This window comes from Callorhinchus milii, unplaced genomic scaffold, assembly GCF_018977255.1.
Source record: "Callorhinchus milii isolate IMCB2004 unplaced genomic scaffold, IMCB_Cmil_1.0 Scaffold4, whole genome shotgun sequence".
Taxonomy (NCBI): Eukaryota; Metazoa; Chordata; class Chondrichthyes; order Chimaeriformes; family Callorhinchidae; genus Callorhinchus; species Callorhinchus milii.
In genome coordinates this window covers 13,748,444-13,765,789 of record NW_024704745.1, presented here as the reverse complement: position 1 = coordinate 13,765,789, position 17,346 = coordinate 13,748,444, and the positions used below count along the sequence as shown (strand labels likewise).

The 17,346-nt window shown below is 43.1% G+C and overlaps 1 protein-coding gene across 1 annotated transcript; it reads left to right on the top strand.

Annotated features, from left to right (window-relative positions):
* The first annotated feature begins 3,872 nt into the window (after positions 1 to 3,872).
* popdc2 (popeye domain containing 2) lies at positions 3,873 to 15,822 on the top strand. Its single transcript, XM_042334541.1, is given in 5 exon segments — positions 3,873 to 4,444; positions 4,447 to 4,558; positions 7,328 to 7,436; positions 8,022 to 8,501; positions 15,758 to 15,822. Coding segments are annotated over 4 exon segments (1,035 nt in total). The 5' UTR covers positions 3,873 to 4,065; the 3' UTR covers positions 8,457 to 8,501; positions 15,758 to 15,822.
* The last annotated feature ends 1,524 nt before the right edge of the window (positions 15,823 to 17,346 follow it).

Here is a 17,346-nt window from a genome sequence, read left to right as displayed (position 1 = left end):
TCTTCAGCTCAACGTGCGCAAAACTGAGGCCCTCCTGATTGGCTCACGTCAGCGCCTCTGCACCTCAGGTGCTGACAGCATCAGCATCCAAGGCTGCACTCTCCACCTCTCAAAGCCAGTCGGGAACCTTGGTGTTCTGTTCGACCCTGAGATGTCCTTTCTTCCTCATATCCGCGCCACAATGGCACCGCCTTCCATCACCTCCGAAACATCGCCAGACTACGTCACTACCTCATGCTGCTGAAACTCTGTTCCACTCCTTTATCACCTCAAGGCTGGACTATGGGAACTCTCTCCTCGCCGGCCTTCCCGGCACCTCCCTCCACAAGCTGCAGGTCATTCAGAACTCTGCAGCTCGTGTACTGTCCCGCACCAGGCTTCACGACCACATCACTCCCACCCTCGCTCGCCTCCACTGGCTCCCCATCCCCCAGAGGAACGATTTCAAGATGGGAAGTGACTGTGAATGAATTTGTACCATTATAATCTTAAATGGATCTTTGGCTAGGCCTATGATGTGAGAGAGTTGGAACTTTTTTTGAAATGTGTCTCTTTATAGAAAGTGGGTATGGATCATGGTACAGATGTGACTCGTATACAGCATTTGTGCAGCACCATATGGAACAAGAAGTAAGAATGATTTGAGATCCTGGATTATATTCATGAATGATATTGCTGATTCTTAAATGTGTTATAAATTGTCACTGAAATCGGATAATACAGTGGATGTCTTAAATTGACATTGTGTGTCAGATTGGCTCAGTTGGTACCACTTGCACCTCTGGGTCTTAAAGATGAGAGTTGAATCCCCACGTTGGGTGGTGGACGTTATGGAGTCTGATATTTAGTGTAGTGCTGCATGTGTCGTCCTTTGTATGAGATGTTAAACTGCTCTTTGATTTTATCCTTAATAAGATTCTCCATAATTATACCCACAATGGATGTCAAAGTTTGTGGTCTTCTTTTCTGGGTCACTTTTATTGCCTTACTTAAAAATAGGAGTAACATCTGCCATTCTCCAGTTCCCTGACATCCTCCAGTGTTCAGTGATTTGTACCAGCATTTCAGCAACTTGATCCCTTAGACCCTTAAGGATCCTTGGATGCAATTTATCTGCCCCCTGAGGTTTAAAAACTAAAGTTGTATAGCTGTTTGGCAACCGTGCTGGTAGTGATCTGAATGGCATTGTAACTTTCCTCCGTGCCATCCTTGAGTTCTCTTTCCAGATCAGATGGGTTACCTATCTGCTCAGTAAAAACTGAAATAAACAACTTATTTAACACTATTGCAGCCTGTGCAGTATTATTTGTAACGACCTCTCACCATCCAGTTTGAGTGGCCATATTCGATCTCGGAACGGATCTCGGTTATTCATTTCCAGGCACATCAGATTGGAGCCAACTCAGTCCTGTGGAGATCCCACTTATATTTCTCCCTTCTCCAGCCCCGTCCCCATCCTTGAAAAAAATGAAACTGTGTTATGATTTTTTTCTATTTTTTTCTATTAGAAATAAGTTCCAGAAATACCTTACTAGAGAAATAAGTCTCTGAGTGTAAACTAGCATGTTACATATAAATTTAGCCAATTGGTATACAAGTGGAGTATTGCTAAAGGCTGCTGCTTCCAGTTCTCCTATACACAGACATGTACAGTAACATGAGAGCGAATATGGGCTGAGTTTGGCACTGTATTTGAATTTGAGCAATTAAAAGAATGAATAATAAACCTGGCTCAATGGTTTTCTGGATGACAACCAAGCAAATTGTGTCAATAAATAGTCCAGTAAGACAGTGTGAAAGTCATTACATTGGTTTCCCACTGTATGATTCGATTAACTCGCGCTGCAAGCTGTTGCTGCTGGAAACACCCTGGATTGAAAGGAACACATTGAACCTTGCAATTAATAGGTATGAATGAACCGGTGGTTACACGTCTATGTACCGTTGAGCCGGGAGGTGGTACAAATGGGTACACAGTACAACATTTCAAGATGCTTCAGAGGAAGCGACATTGAGTCAAGTAGACCCGCACTCATCCTTTGCACATCACATTTGCATGAGTCTTGTTCTCGTGAAATGAATTGTACTGATAAGCATTTGCTCCTCCAGATCAATATGCCTGGGGAGTAAGTATTCCAGATGCAGCTGTAATAGGAGTCCTGTAGCTCAGTGGAAGGAATCCTGTAGCTCAGTGGTTAGAGCACTCGCTTTGCAAGCGAGAGACCTGAGTTCAATTCCAGGCAGAGGGTGAAACCTTGGGCAAGTTTCCTTACTCCACACAGAGCCTAATAATAATCCCTCCAAAACCAAAAACAATAATAAAATTGGTCATTTTCAATCTACGACTGTTTGTGGGACATTGCTGTGCGCAATTGGCTGCCGCGTTCGCCCACAAATATACAGTCAATTCACTTTACAGTGTGTTCTGTGAAGCGCTTTGGGACGTCCTCCCGACGTGAAAAGCGCTATATCAAATGCAAGGATTATTATTATTAATACTGTAATACTGCGCAGAGCTGGATCCTAAAGGTTTAGCTGTGCATATGATGGATAACAATTGGAATGCAAAGACTTCACTCTCCCTGGGCAGCTGTGAAACCTGACTCTCGAAAATCCTATACACCCATCAGGACCTACAGGTCACCCCGTGCCCAAGAGCGCCTTCTACCAGTTCAAAAATCTCAGCGAAACTCGTGGATTACGCGCTGTGGAGCCTTCCAGCGCCGCCACCATTTATCACACTGAAAACTGGAGAGAATACAGGATTTCCCGACTCAGTCACATCCAGCATTTTGGTATTTGACACGAAGCAACGGGAAGCGAGGAAGTGCGGGTGTGTGTGTGGGGCTTGTGTGTGTGTGTGTGGGGTGTGTGTGTGTGTGTGGGGGGTGTGTGTGTGTGTGGGGGGGGGTGTGTGTGGGTGTGTGTGTGGGTGTGTGTGTGTGAGGTGTGTGTGTGTGGGGTGTGTGTGTGTGTGTGTGGAGGTGTGTGTGTGTGGGGTGTGTGTGTGGTGTGTGGTGTGTGTGTGGAGGTGTGTGTGTGTGGGGGTGTGTGTGGGGGTGTGTGTGTGGGTATGTGTGTGTGAGGTGTGTGTGTGGGTATGTGTGTGTGTGGGTGTGTGTGTGGGTATGTGTGTGTGGGGTGTGTGTGTGTGGGGTGTGTGTGTGTGGGGGGGGGTGTGTGTGTGTGGGGGGGGGGGTGTGTGTGGGTGTGTGTGTAGGTGTGTGTGTGTGAGGTGTGTGTGTGTGTGTGTGTGTGTGTGGAGGTGTGTGTGTGTGGGGTGTGTGTGTGTGTGGTGTGTGTGTGTGTGGAGGTGTGTGTGTGTGGGGTGTGTGTGTGTGTGGGGGGTGTGTGTGTGGGTGTGTGTGTGGGGGGGGTGGGTGTGTGTGGGTATGTGTGTGTGTGGGTATAGGTGTGTGTGTGTGTGGGGGTGTGTGTGTGTGTGTAGGGGGGGGGTGTGTGTGTGGAGGTGTGTGTGTGTGGGGGTGTGTGTGGGTGTGTGTGTGTGGGTATGTGTGTGTGGGGTGTGTGTGTGTGTGGAGGTGTGTGTGTGTGTGGGTATGTGTGTGTGGAGGTGTGTGTGTGTGTGTGTGGTGTATGTGTGTGTGTGTGTGGTTGAATACATTCAAGTGCGTATTATTTCGGGAGGAGGGGGTATGGGAACCTCTTATCGCCTGTGCCAGTTATGTTAAGTGTCATCTGTTCTCTCTCTCTCTCTCTCTCTCTCTCGCTCCCTCTCAGACCTCCTTGGATTTCAAGTCCAAACATGGTATCCTTTTCTCTGTAACTTCGCTCTGCTGCCAAGAGGGACACATTCCTCTCTCTGTGTGTGTGTGTGTGTGTGTGTGTGACACTCACAGACGCACATATATACACACACAGTACAGTACAGTACAGCCCTCCCTTCCCCTCCTCTTGTGCGGTGCGTAAAACTACTCTGTGGATCAAATTTGAGCCCCTGAGTCTTGCCAAGTTTGCCCTTTTCGGAGGAGGAAGAGAAGGAGGAGGAGGAAGGAGGAGGAGGAGGAAGGAGGAGGAGGAGAGGAGGAAGAGAAGAAAAAAAAAATGCTGCCAGAAAACTCGACTCTCTTGGAAACTATCGTCCACGGACCAAACGAGTGCCAGACCTGGAGTAACCAGAGCCAGGGGGCCATCTACCACTTGGGCAATGTGGTCTTCACTCTGGGCTACATGGGTGGCAGCGGCTACTTCGGTCTGGTGTACATCTTCAGTCTGTTGGGCGCCGGGTTTGTGATCGAGGCGCTCTGGGGCTGGTTCGACGCCTGCGGGCTGGATGTCTTCGTCTGGTGCTGGCTCCTGGTGTCCCTGTGCCTGGCGCAGCTGGCGCACGTCTGCTACCGCCTCAGGAAAGTCCGCTTCGACGAAGACTTCTCCTCTCTGTACAAGTCCATGTTCCTGCCTTTGGAGGTGCCCCTCGTCGTCTACAAGAGGTGGTGAAGTGCTGCGACCGCGCCGTGGTCAGCCTGGACCAGGAGCAGGACTATGCGGTGGAGGGCAAGACCGCCATCGACCGCCTGTCACTGCTGCTCTCGGGGAGGTACACTGTTTCCCTTTCTCCTTAACGGAAACACAGAAGCCATCCCACATCTTGACACTCAAAACATGATAATAATAATCCTTGAGTTTGATACCGCGCCTTATCCCATCTCCGAGACATCGCAGAGCGCTTCACGGAATATACCGTGAAGTGAATTAATTGACTGTGCATTTTGGGGGCGAGGCGCAATCATGATAATAATAATCCTTGCATTTGTTACAGTGTCTTGTCCCGTCTTTGAGACATCTCAAAGTGCTTCACATAGTAAGTAAATTTACAGTAAAGTAAATTGACTGTGTGTTTTGTGGGCGAGATACAGTATTAATAATCCTGGTATTTGATATAATGCCTTATGTCTCCGAGACATCTCAAAGCGCTTCACAGAATATACTGTAAAGTGAATTGACTGTATATTTTGTGGGCAAAACGCAGCAGCCAATTGCACACAGCAGCGTCCCACAAACAGTAATGGGTTGAGTGACTAAATTATTATTATTATTTTTGGAAGGGTTTATTACCCCCAGAAAAGCAATCCGCCAAAAATAACATTAACAAAACAAAAATATACTATTCAATATATAATTCACTTTATGATATATTCTGTGAAGTGCTTTGAGACGTCTCAACAACATGATAAGGCGCTACACCAAATGTAAAGATTATTATTATTTTACAGGAGGTGGCCATTTCTTTTGCTCAAACCAATAATCTTTTAAATTAAAAGTTGAGGAGCAGTTAATAAATCACTTATGTCATGATTTTGAATGCAGAGCTCTCCTACTGTTAATATATTTTTAGCATTTATGGTTTGATTTTCATCTTACACTGTAGTTATTTTAGTTGGTAGGGAAATCACACTCATGTGTGTGTTTGGGAAAAAAATTTAAAACTTGTTTTAGTGGTGAGTTGCTCATGAATAGAAGTTTCTTTTGTTTGAATTGCCTTTGAAACTTATTATACCAGCCTTGTTATAAGGAAAGAATTGCTGTGTTTACATTATTGATAAATGGTCAAATAAACAACAACAGCAACAACAAAATTACATTTGTATAGAGCCTTTCACGTCGGGAGGACGTCGCAAGGCGCTGGACAGACAGAGTTACAGACCCGAGCTGGGGGTCGGGGAGGGTGGAGGGCAGGGGGGAAGCAGGGAGATCGAAAACATGGTCGAAGAGGAGGGTGTTGAGATGGGTCTTGAAGTTGGTAAGGGAGGGGGTGAGGTGGAGGGACTGCGGGATGGAGTTCCAGAGGGTGGGGGCAGAGTAGCGGAAGGCCCACCCGCCAATAGTGGGCCGGGCGAGGCGGGGACGTGAAGCAGGCTGGAGCCCGCCGAGCGGAGGAAGCAAGCGACATGGTAGGGAGTTAGGAGGTCGGAGAGGTAGGGGGAGCAAGACCGTGGAGGGTTTTGAAGATGAGGAGCAGGATCTTGAACTGTATCCTCTGTGTGATGGGAAGCCAGTAGAGTTGGACAAGGATGCGGGTGATAGGGTCGCGGAGCCTAGTGCTGGAGAGGACTCAGAGTTCTGGATGATCTGCAGCCTGTGGAGGGAGGAGTTGGGGAGGCCGACAAGCAGAGAGTTTGCATATCAATCCTCGATGTAATGAAGACGTGTATGAGGGTTTTGGTGTCCTGCGGAGTGAGACAGTGGTGGAGCCGAGTGACGTTGCGGAGGTGGGGGAAGGCAGAGCGGGTCATGGCGCAGATGTGGAGTAGAAAGGATAGTTGAGGATCAAACGAGACCCCAAGTTTCCAGACTGGCTCAGTGAGGTGGAGTGTGCAACCATGGATGGTGATGCTGTCAGTGCCTGACTGAAGAAAATAAAAGTGACAAGAAATGTAATAGAAAACAACCCCCAAAACATAACAGTAAACACAGACAAAAAACAATAAAATATTTAAATAAAGTTATTCTGCCTTTGGGTTTTAGCTTTAAACATTGAGGTATGTTTCATTGCTGTGTGATCCATTAGACAGAGAGGATAATAACCCTCTGCTTACATTTGGTATAGCATCTTCCACTCCGGGAAGATGTCTCAAAGCATCTTCCACTTTGGGAGTATATCTCATCATTAACAACAACTTACATTTACAGCGCCCTTCACATGTGGCAGTGTCTTGGAACACTTAACGGTGCTGAAAACTGATGCTGAACGGGGGGAGGCAGGAGGTGACTGTAAGCACAGTCATAGAGGGAAGGTCTTCACTCGTGATCTAAAAGAGGGAAAGCAGGGGTCAAGCGGAGGGATTGGGGGAGAGAGTTCCAAAGCTTCAGAGCATAGTGGCTGAAAGTGTGGCCGCCGATAGTAGAGCAGAGGGGACAAGGGTCAAGCAGCAGGCCAGAGTCAGCCGAGCGGAGGCAATGGGTGGTGGCATGGGGGAAAGTAGGCCAGTAAGGTAGGGAGGTGCCAGGGTGTGAAGGGATTTGTAGAGGGTGATAGACTGTAGATATTAGATTGTAGACATCACTGGTGGAGTTTGATGCTGGGCTGAGTGGAGAGGCCAAGTTCCTCTCACAAGCAGGAAGGAGAAAATGGGAGAGAATAGGCATTCATGGTCTGTTTCATATTTTCCAGCATCTGGTGTCAGGATAGATTTGGCAGAGCCCTTGAAGTACTGTAAGTTAAATTTTCTTCTCCAACATGACCTAAGAAAACACAGTTGAATAGAAAGGAGGGAATAATTGCAAAGGAGGGAGTTACTGGTAAGATCATACAACCACAACTTGTTCAGTAAAGTTGAAGCAAACCATTTTATATGTGTTTCTGTAGGATTCGTGTGACCCATGAGGGTCAGTTTCTGCACTATATATTCCCGTACCAATTCCTTGACTCTCCAGAATGGGAATCTCTGCGGCCAAATGAAGAAGGAAACTTTCAGGTACTGTAGTTCAGTTTTCTCGGCTTGCTTTTTGACATTTTTGACACCAACACATTTAAAGATCTAACATATATCATGGCTTTCCTATTAAAATGTTTAACACTGTCATTCCACTTGACAATATATTCTGTGAAACATCTCAATGACATGATAAGGCGTTATATCAAATGCAAGGATTATTATTATTAATTTTGAATGTTGGTGCCTGGTGGCATTGAGCATGTTTTTTTTAATTGAGCGAACCTACTCCCATATCGCGTCCGTTGCTCCGCCTTGATTTGTCTGCTGGGAGATAAGTGAGAGCTCGGTAACTTCCTTTCTATGTTCTGCTACGTTCCAGCTTCTCTCCTGCGTTTCAATCCTATGGGGATGAAAAGAGAATATCTTGAGTAGCTCAGTTAATTGAACATAAAACTTGGGACTAAAGTCCTCAGTTCAAACTTGTTAAGGTCGAGTGAAGAATTTCAGGGAAGTTAAGAGGAATTAATCTGTAGCTGATGTGCCTCTGGTGAGACAGTGCAGGCTAATCTGCAGTAATTTTAACACTGGTATCAGCGAGGGTCTCAAAGCATCTGAATTTTGCAGGTGACACTGACGGCAGAGACAGACTGTTGCTATGTGACCTGGAGGAGGAGGAAGCTGTTTCTGCTCTTGGCCAACGATCACTACATTGCACGCCTGTTTACTGTCATGCTCGGTAACGACATCGCAGACAAGCTTTACTCACTGATTGACAAGCTCTACTGCAGGGGTGGGGTCCGCTACGACATCCGACTGCCCAGTCTCTACCACGTACTGGCCCCTTCGGTCGAAGCTGAGAAGGAGAAACCCAGAGGTGGGGACAGACCACTGCGTGTTTCTTCGACCTCCCAGGAACCTCAGGAATCCCTCTTCAAAAAGCCGTGGCCTGACCACAACGATCTGTTTGGTGAGGATTCTACCAGCCTGGTTTTGGAAGACTTTGCAGATCTGAGCGGATCATTTATGGAATATACCAGTGAAAGGGAGTACATGAAATAGTGATCCAGTAAAAGTGATAAAATCTGCTCACTGTCCCATTCATGCGTAAGTACACTGCCTGCTTGAAAAGCTTACAACTACGCCTAAAAGATTTAACTAAGCCATCTCACTCGCTTTGGCCCCAGTGTTGCTGCGTGTGTGTGTGATAACTGGAAATGCTATGCTTGAGAAATTGGGAGTGAGGCATCTTGTTAACATGAGGTAGAGGAGATTTGCTTTGCATCTAACCTGTCTTATACTTGCTCTCTAAGGCTTGATAGCATCACACCAAACACAGAGATACAACCTTACTTGTATTGTCCATGTGCCAAAAGAATCACTATGCAGTGGGAAAGTGCCTGCCTCACTGCATATATGCGGTTCCTTCACATCTTGATGGTATTCACTGTTTTCTCTTATTTGCTACTACATGTTTTACGAAAAAGGTGTTCAGTTGCTCAGCATGTTCATCCTTCACTTTCACAAGTACAGTGCGATCAGGAAGTTCCCAATATTTGTCTTTAAGAGAAAAAAAATGAAAGGGAAAAAACATATTTTCTAAAAAAAGTTAATGTGAGAAATTGTTATGTACATTATCTCTGAAAGCAACATGCTAATAATAGAACAAAAACTTGCATTAATATTGTGGCCTTCGTGTATGGTACCATCTCGGAGCGCTAATACTCCAGGAGATGAAATTACTCCTTGTAGCAGCATGGGAAATCCCCCAAATATCAATATAAATTCTATAATATAATCTCAGTTTCTGGCAGAAACCCAAATCAGGCAAATGTCATGAGATCATCTCGAGAATATAATTATACACCACTTGGAGTGTCATGAATTATGAAGACTGACATGTACTTTTAAACTTAAACATTGCAAGCATGAAAGTTCCTGACCTTAAGGATTTTTAAAAACCTTTTAATAAATTCTTTTAAAAGAATTTATTAAAAGGTTAGTGAGCCTCTCAACCCTTTATTAATACATACGGCTCCAGTTGTTCTTCACTTCACTTGCCCTGCACCCAGAGTGAGACTGCTGCAAAGCCATGTGCTCCCTCCGCTTCCTGGGGGAAAACAATGAATCAGGATGCAGTGCTTAGCTTCAGTGATACTGTAAATGGAGAGAGAAGGTTGTGGGCATCATTTCGAAATTTGGTGCATCACAAAAAATACATAAATTTTTTTTCTCCTGAGTACTAAAAAACACTGGAAACAAGGGAAGGGTAAAATATCATTGCTGTGACATTTATAAACTTGGAAGCAATATTTGCTACCAATTGCAGTCCAGGATCGCCAGTAAACAAGACTATACTTGATCTCTTTTTTTTAAGATTTGGGAATTAATGGCAATACAATGCACCCACCTTGAAATCAAGGCATCATTTACCCAAACTTAGGGATTTGCCCACAAAATATACAGTCAATTCACTTTACAATATATCCTGTGAAACGCTTTCAGACATCTTGAAGATGTGATAAAGCACTATATCAAATGGAAGGATTCTTCTTCTATACGCAGAGACGATTAAAGCTCTGAGCCCCCTCCCCTGTTTGTTATATATTAGAATATGCAATACACAGACAAACCACTTTGTAGTATATCCTGTGAAGTGCTTTGAGAAGTCTTAACTACGTGATAAGCCACTATATCAAATGCAAGGATTATTATTATTATGTGCTCCATTCTTTATTTTGGAGTCTTTTGTAAACCAATGCTCCTTAAGGGGATTGTGTTGAGAAATGGAAAATTTTTAAAGGATCAGTTATGAGAAATGGAACATCGTTCTAATGCAGATTTCATCTTACATAATTCTGCCAACGTACCTTAAAAAAGCCTTCTATCCTAGGGTGACTTTTCCATTTCCCACACCCCTTACCTATTTCAGGCTGCCCAAATGTGACCATCAATAAATGGAAAAATATGTTTGCATCTGCTGGAAGTTTCTTGATATGCATTTGTGTTTCATTGTGCAACTGCGTTTCATTGCATCTGTTTGGATTTTGCTGGAATTCATGTGCTGCCTTGAGAAAGGAATGCTGTTACTCACTGTGTTTAACCTCTAATTCTCAACAAGTTTCCATTGCTGCGAATGCCTGCAATAGTCCATTGGCTACTGTGCTGTATGTGCCATAATAGCACCTTCATTTACAAACCATTTTTTTCAGTAACCACAAGACTAAAATCAACAAAGTCCTGATGGAAAATTGTAGACTAAGACCGCACCAACATTTCTCAACAAGTCATTTTAGGCGTAGTTGTGAGATTTTGTATGCCAGTGTATAGTGACGATTCAATTATGCACCCAGTGAATATGTGGAAGCTATTTCAATGTTATAACTGAAAAACGGGTGAGAGATATGGGGCAAGAGCAGGTAATTGGAGTTGAGGTACAGATCAGCCATCATCTTATAGAATGGTGGAACAGGCTGGAAGGACTGAATGGCCTACTCCTGTTCCTATGTTCCTAAATGAGATCAATAGAGGTTTCTTTAGTAAAATATCACTGCTGTGACATTCGTAAACTTGGAGGCAATATTTGCTACCATTTGCCGGCCAGGGTTGCCAGTTTGATACTTAGGGAAAAGAAAACAGAAGTGTATAAATATACAAATGTAATTATTTGTTGTTGTATAAGACCTTTCATGTTGGGAAGATGTCCCAAGGCGCTGGACAGTCAGGGATTTGGACCCAAGCAGTGGGTTGGGATCAGAAGGGGTGGAGGGCAGGGAGGGTTGGAGTAGGAGTGTGATCAATGGTGCAGTCAATGAGGAGGGTCTTGAGAATATCTGAAATTTGAACTCATGTGATGATTGAATCAGTTTGGAAAGACCTGGGGAGTTTGGGAATTTCTCACACAGACCTCCTAGTCAATGGTTCCACTCTGGGTGAGAAGGAAAAACTTTATTCATTCATTCTTCCTCCATGAAAAGCACATTTTCCATATGGCACAGGTTATGGGAAATTGTGCCCTTGATTGTTATCTCTAAGTTGAAATTGTAGACATAAAGGTATTTTTTAAAAAATATTTTAAAAAAAAATAATTTAAATGTACACAAGACCATTATTGAATATGGTCACATCCATTGAACCCAGGTAATTAATCCAGGTTCAGCTCTGTGCTCATTTAATAGCAGCTTGATGCTGTGATGGGAGGATTATAACAACAACTTGCATTTATATAGCGCTACCTCCTGGTAGTATCCTGGGCACTTCACAGTGCTCATCTGACAATGAGCAAGGGAGAGGGGGCAGGTGACCATAACCAGATCAAAAAGGAAGGTCTTTCGGTGGGATTTTAAGGTGGGGAATGAGGCGGCAAAGTGACAGATTGAAGGAGACAGTTACAGAGTTTCAGGGCATAGTGGCTGAAGGCACAGCCACCGATGGTGGAGGGGATGAGGGACAAACAGGAGGCTAGAGCTAGCCGAGCATAGACAGCGGGTAGGGGAGTGGGGGTTAAGCAGTTTGGATAGGTAGGGAAGTCTGAGGGCATGAAGGGATTTAAAAACAAATGAGAGGATCTTGAAATTGATCCATTCGGTGATGGGGAGCCAATGGAGTCTGGAGGACTGGTGTGATGGGGGTACGTAGTTTCATGCAGGTGAGTATTCATGTAGTGGAGTTTTGAATTAATTGGATTTTGGGTATGGTAGAATTGGGGAGACCAGCAAGAAGGGCATTGGAGTATTCCAGCCGGGTAATGATGAAGGCGTGGACAAGGGTTTCAACTGCGTTGGTTGTGAGGTATTGGCGGAGGCGGGCAATGCCGTGGAGGTGGAAAATGGTAGTACATTTATTCTGAGATCAGACGGGCCAAAAGGCTTTTTCATCCAAACCAAGCTTGTGATCTTATGTTATGTTGAAAGGTACTGCACCATATCAAGTGGTACATTTTAGGGAGGTGCGTTCTGACACTAAGTGTATAAGTGACCAAGTTATCAAAACTGTAGAGTTAGGAGCTTAATCTTAAATAATTAGGATAATTAACAAAGAAAACCAAAGCTGCTGCACATAAGAGCACAATATTACATAGATAGGGATGCAGCACAGAAACAGGCCAATTGGTCCAACTAGTCAGTGCTGGAGTTTATACAATAATCCAAACCAGCCCTCCTATTAACCTCACCTATAGTCTTCTTCTCCCCTCTATTACCGTTTACCTGTGCTAATCATTGCTGCAAAATTGTTTCTCAGATTAATTTGAGCTCTTTAGTTGGGACAGCTTATTGAAACCGCAATTGATCATAGAATAACCAAAGCCCTTGATAATGCTCAGCAACTTTCTAGGCTAGACATCTCCACAATCCTCTGCTTGAAGAAATACTTCCCAAACTCAGTTTTAAATATCTGAGTCTTTTGTTTCTGTGCAAACAAAGAAAAACTAATCTTAAGAGAATCATTAACTATTGAATCATTTAGGTTTTAGCAATTTACTCCTTTTTGTACAAATGATTTAGAGATTTTTGACTGTTGTTCCAACATTCAGTTCCAAACGGTCAAATTCTGTGCAAACAATTCTTAAACCAGTCTCAGGTTATCTGCCAAAATATTTTTAAAACATCACACTTTTGCTTTTATTTTTTGATAAATAAATTCTCTTTAATGTTACATGAAAATACAAGCCATCATTGGAAAATATATGTTTCGGTTACAATGTTGCATTCCTCTTTAGTTGTGGTCGCAAAAACGTATCCTTTGAGCAACATTTAAGCACATAGGAACGCTTCGTGGAGTCCTGTAGCTCAGTGGTTAGAGCACTCGCTTTGCAAGTGAGAGACCTGAGTTCAATTCCAGGCAGGGCGAAACCTTGGGCAAGTTTCCTTACTCCATAAGCTAATATAATCCCTCCAAAAACAAAAAAACAATAATTAATTGGTCATTTTCAATCTACGACTGTTTGTGGGACATTGCTGTGTGCAATTGGCTGCCGCGTTTCTGTGAAGCGCTTTGGAACGACGTCCTTCCGACGTGAAAAGCGCTATATCAAATGCAAGGATTATTATTATTATTATTATTATTACTCTGCACGAGGGGCGCTATATATGTGCAAGTTGTTGTTGTTGTATTAGTACTGGTTTCAGAAAATAGCAAATAACAAGCCTGTTATCTATCCATGAGAGCACAATCTTAACCATGATTTAACATTTTTAATCTATAAAAATTGCTATTTAAGTTGAGAAAGGTTAAGGAAAATTAGTCCTTATTTCAAGACAGTTTTGTTTTATATACGTAAGTATGGAGGGAGTACGGACTGCTGAAATACGTAGTCCAATATAAATTAGTTTTTTATTTATTTGGAAAAAAAAGTTTTCGTGGGAAGTTATTAGACATAAACATAAACAAGCTACAGTATTCACAAATGTATTTCCTGTAACAACCTGAAGTCTTTCTTTATTCAAAGTGGAAACAGGTAACATTTACTGTCGATTGCTATTTAATAATAATAATTGTGGTTTGATCAAACAAAGGTAAGTCACCAACGTACCAAAGATAATGAAGGAATGTTATATAAAACAAAGTGTGTAATTGTTCTCATGTCTCTAAGTTAATGAACTGAAGTGGTGCACAAAAAGGTATAGAATACTGAGCATTATTGCATCTCAACAATGACAGTACCATTTAGATGAATCACACTTATTGGTGTCAGGAATTTTGTACATTGGTTCATCTTGGTTTTAAACAATTGTGTGACTCCATTAGCCTCATCTTCAAAGATGCTGTATTTCTGCCCAGAAGCTTCCAACAGTTTAGAATAGGCTAACAAACCAATTTTGTATTATAATTTCTTTCTGGTTCTTCACAGCCCCCAAAATATATATATGCAAAAAAAATGTGGTCACTCAATCCACAACTGTTTGTGGACACTGCTGTGCACAATTGGCAGCCGCGTTTCGCCCACAAAATATACAATTGACTTTACAGTGTATTCTGTGAAGTGCTTTGAGACATTTCAAAGACATGATAAGGCGCTACAGTAACAACAAGATTACATTTGTATAGCACCTTTCACATCGGGAGGACTTCCCAAGGCGCGTGACAGAGTACAGCATTTCAGACCCGAGCTGGGGTCAGGGGAGGGGAAGGGGGGTGGCATGGTCGAAGAGAAGGATCTTGCGGCGGGACTTGAAGGAGGCTAAGGAGGAGGCGAGGCGGAGTAACTGGAGATGGAATTCCAGAGGTTGGGGGGAGAGTGGCTGAAGGCTCTCCCACTAGTGGTGGGTGGGTGGGTCGGGGGACATGGAGCAAGCCAGAGCCAGCTGAGCAGAGGGAACGGGCGGATTGGTAGGGGGTTAGGAGGTCATAGAGGTAGGGTGGGGCGAGGCCATGGAGGGCTTTGTAGGTGAGGACCAGGATCTTGAACTGGATCCTCTGAAGGATAGGGAGCCAATGGAGTCGGGCAAGAGTGGGGGAGATGGGGTCATGGAGTTTGGTGCTATATCAAATGCAAGCATTATTATTAGTATGTTGGATATAATTTAATAGACACTGGTCCTCCAGTACCTCATTAAAGTGACGGTTCTCAATGTGTGATCTCAGGCAATACAATGATGGTTACAGTGATCTTATCCTTAACGTTTCCCAGTTTGGGTGGACAGGGGGAGAGGGCCACTGGATGGTAACACATAAACAGGTATTTCAGAAAGTGTCGGTTCTCCCTCTTTCCTGACCCCCCTCCCCCCCACCACAAACCAGGGCATACAACGCAATTCCAATGCATTGGTATTACCAGGGGAAGATCATCCAACTCAGCACATGATGGAACCTGTTTTGAATGCCTCAGCATCACACTGGCCATTGTATATACTCAATGTACCAGGAGCAAACCCAATTCACACAAGTCCATTTAGGGGTCAGTATAGACTATGGACCATAAGTAATTTGCATATTTAGTTGAAGCCAGCAAAAAGGAGTTGACTGGAGCTGGTGTAAGTTCCATTTTATCAGGTTTATTTTCTACAACACATTCAATACAACAGAAACCTGCTTGACTGAAGCTTAATTTGTATTTGCACCATATTTGGCCCGATGACTTTGAAGTAGATCCCTAAATCAGACTTCCCTTACCCCAGCCATGACTAAAAAAGTTTTCTCTGGGAAATGATTCAGTGCAAATATAAGTTAATCATGATTCTCCTATATTATTTGGAGAGGTTGACACCTCTACTGTTATATACAGCATTGTATAACATTTTCATTATTCAAATATCTCTTCCACAAATGTCTAAGATATGTTATAAGAAATCTACCTGCATATGTAGATCAGCTTACCCTAGTCCAAATTAACAAATATGTTTCAATTGTGTTTCTTTCTGCAGATATATCCAACCCCCAGAGAAAGCCTCTTGAGGGATATGTCCCACTGGCTCCCACTCAGACCCCAGAACTCTGAGCATCACTTGTGGGAGAAGAGCTGCTGTACCTGGCACAGGAAACTAGATGAACAAACACATTTTAACTTCCAAGGGTTACTCATATTCCATTGTAGCTTCCAGGGTAAATGGTCAGACGTTGTTATAAAAGCAGGTTGGGATGTTTCTTTATTGGAAATACAGTGAGATGGAACTAAAGTTGGTTTGAGCATGGCTGCACGTAATCACAGTTGTATTAGCTTTAATCCAAACACTTGTGACAAAAATCTCAAACAGCATGATATATTAAGGGAAAATTTATATTTGTTCCATTCCATAATCTGATGGATAGCAAAGGAAGCTCCACTTCAAGGTTATAAGGAAGACATTTATCGCTATTGGGATTTTTGAGTGCAATGATGAAAGAGTGCATCATAACAAGGTCTCACTGTACTATGAGCTCACTTCATCACTACACTTACTGATAATGTCATCAAAAAACTTTCAGAATATCTAATTTTATCAGTTCTAATTTCTGATTGTTTATCTTAGCATATAAAATTATCAATAATGATTTTAAAAAGTGTTTCTACTGCAGAAAATCATCCATAGGCACGAAGGGGGGAAGATTGTAAAGCATGGGTCAGCAATGCTGACTGGAGAAATAATGCCCATTTTGGATGATGACACCATTTCATGGATCTCACTGGGAGCTTTGATTGTGAACTGAAGTATGGATTAATGAACACTAAGCACCTACTCATGTGTAAAATAAATCTGCTCACGTATACACTCTACTTTGCTAAAGTGTCTATCTATTCACTTTAACTCGAACAGAGGCAAAAAGTCAGAAGACACATATTCAAACAATTGAAAACAATATGAATTGGTTTTACGATAATTCTACTGCTAAAAACCTAGACACGATTGTTGACAGTGAAATTCTATTTCTTCCTATATTTAATTATCAAATCAAAGGCAAGTCTATAGTGAGCTATATTTCTAAGCCAGAGAAAAAATGAAAGTTCTCTGAATTTGCAACAGTCGTTACATGTGAAGAACTTGCAAATACAATGAAAACTTTTTTTAAAAGAGATCCCACAACATCCAGGTGGTTTGATTCTTGTGTTGAATCGTGGAAAAGTGTAAACATGTGGAAACATTCCCTCATTCATCAAAGTACGATTGACAAATAATGCTGTTATCAGCTCCCCACTGCTCAGTGCATTGCATTGAATATGTTGTAGAATTTAAACTCGATAGACTGGAATTTACACTAGCTCCAATCAACTCATTGTTGCTGGCTACAACTACATACCCAAATTACTTATGGTCCATAGTCTACACTAACCCCTAAATGGACTTGTGTGAACTGGGCTTGCTCCTGGTACATTGAGTACCCACAATGTCCAGTGTGGTGCTGAGTCATTCGTGGGGTGGTGGGTGGGAGAGGGACAGGAAAGAGAAACTACACTTTCTGAAATACCTGCTTGTGTTACCATCCAGTGATCCTCTCCTCCTGCCCACCCAAACTGGGAAATGTTAAGGACAATATC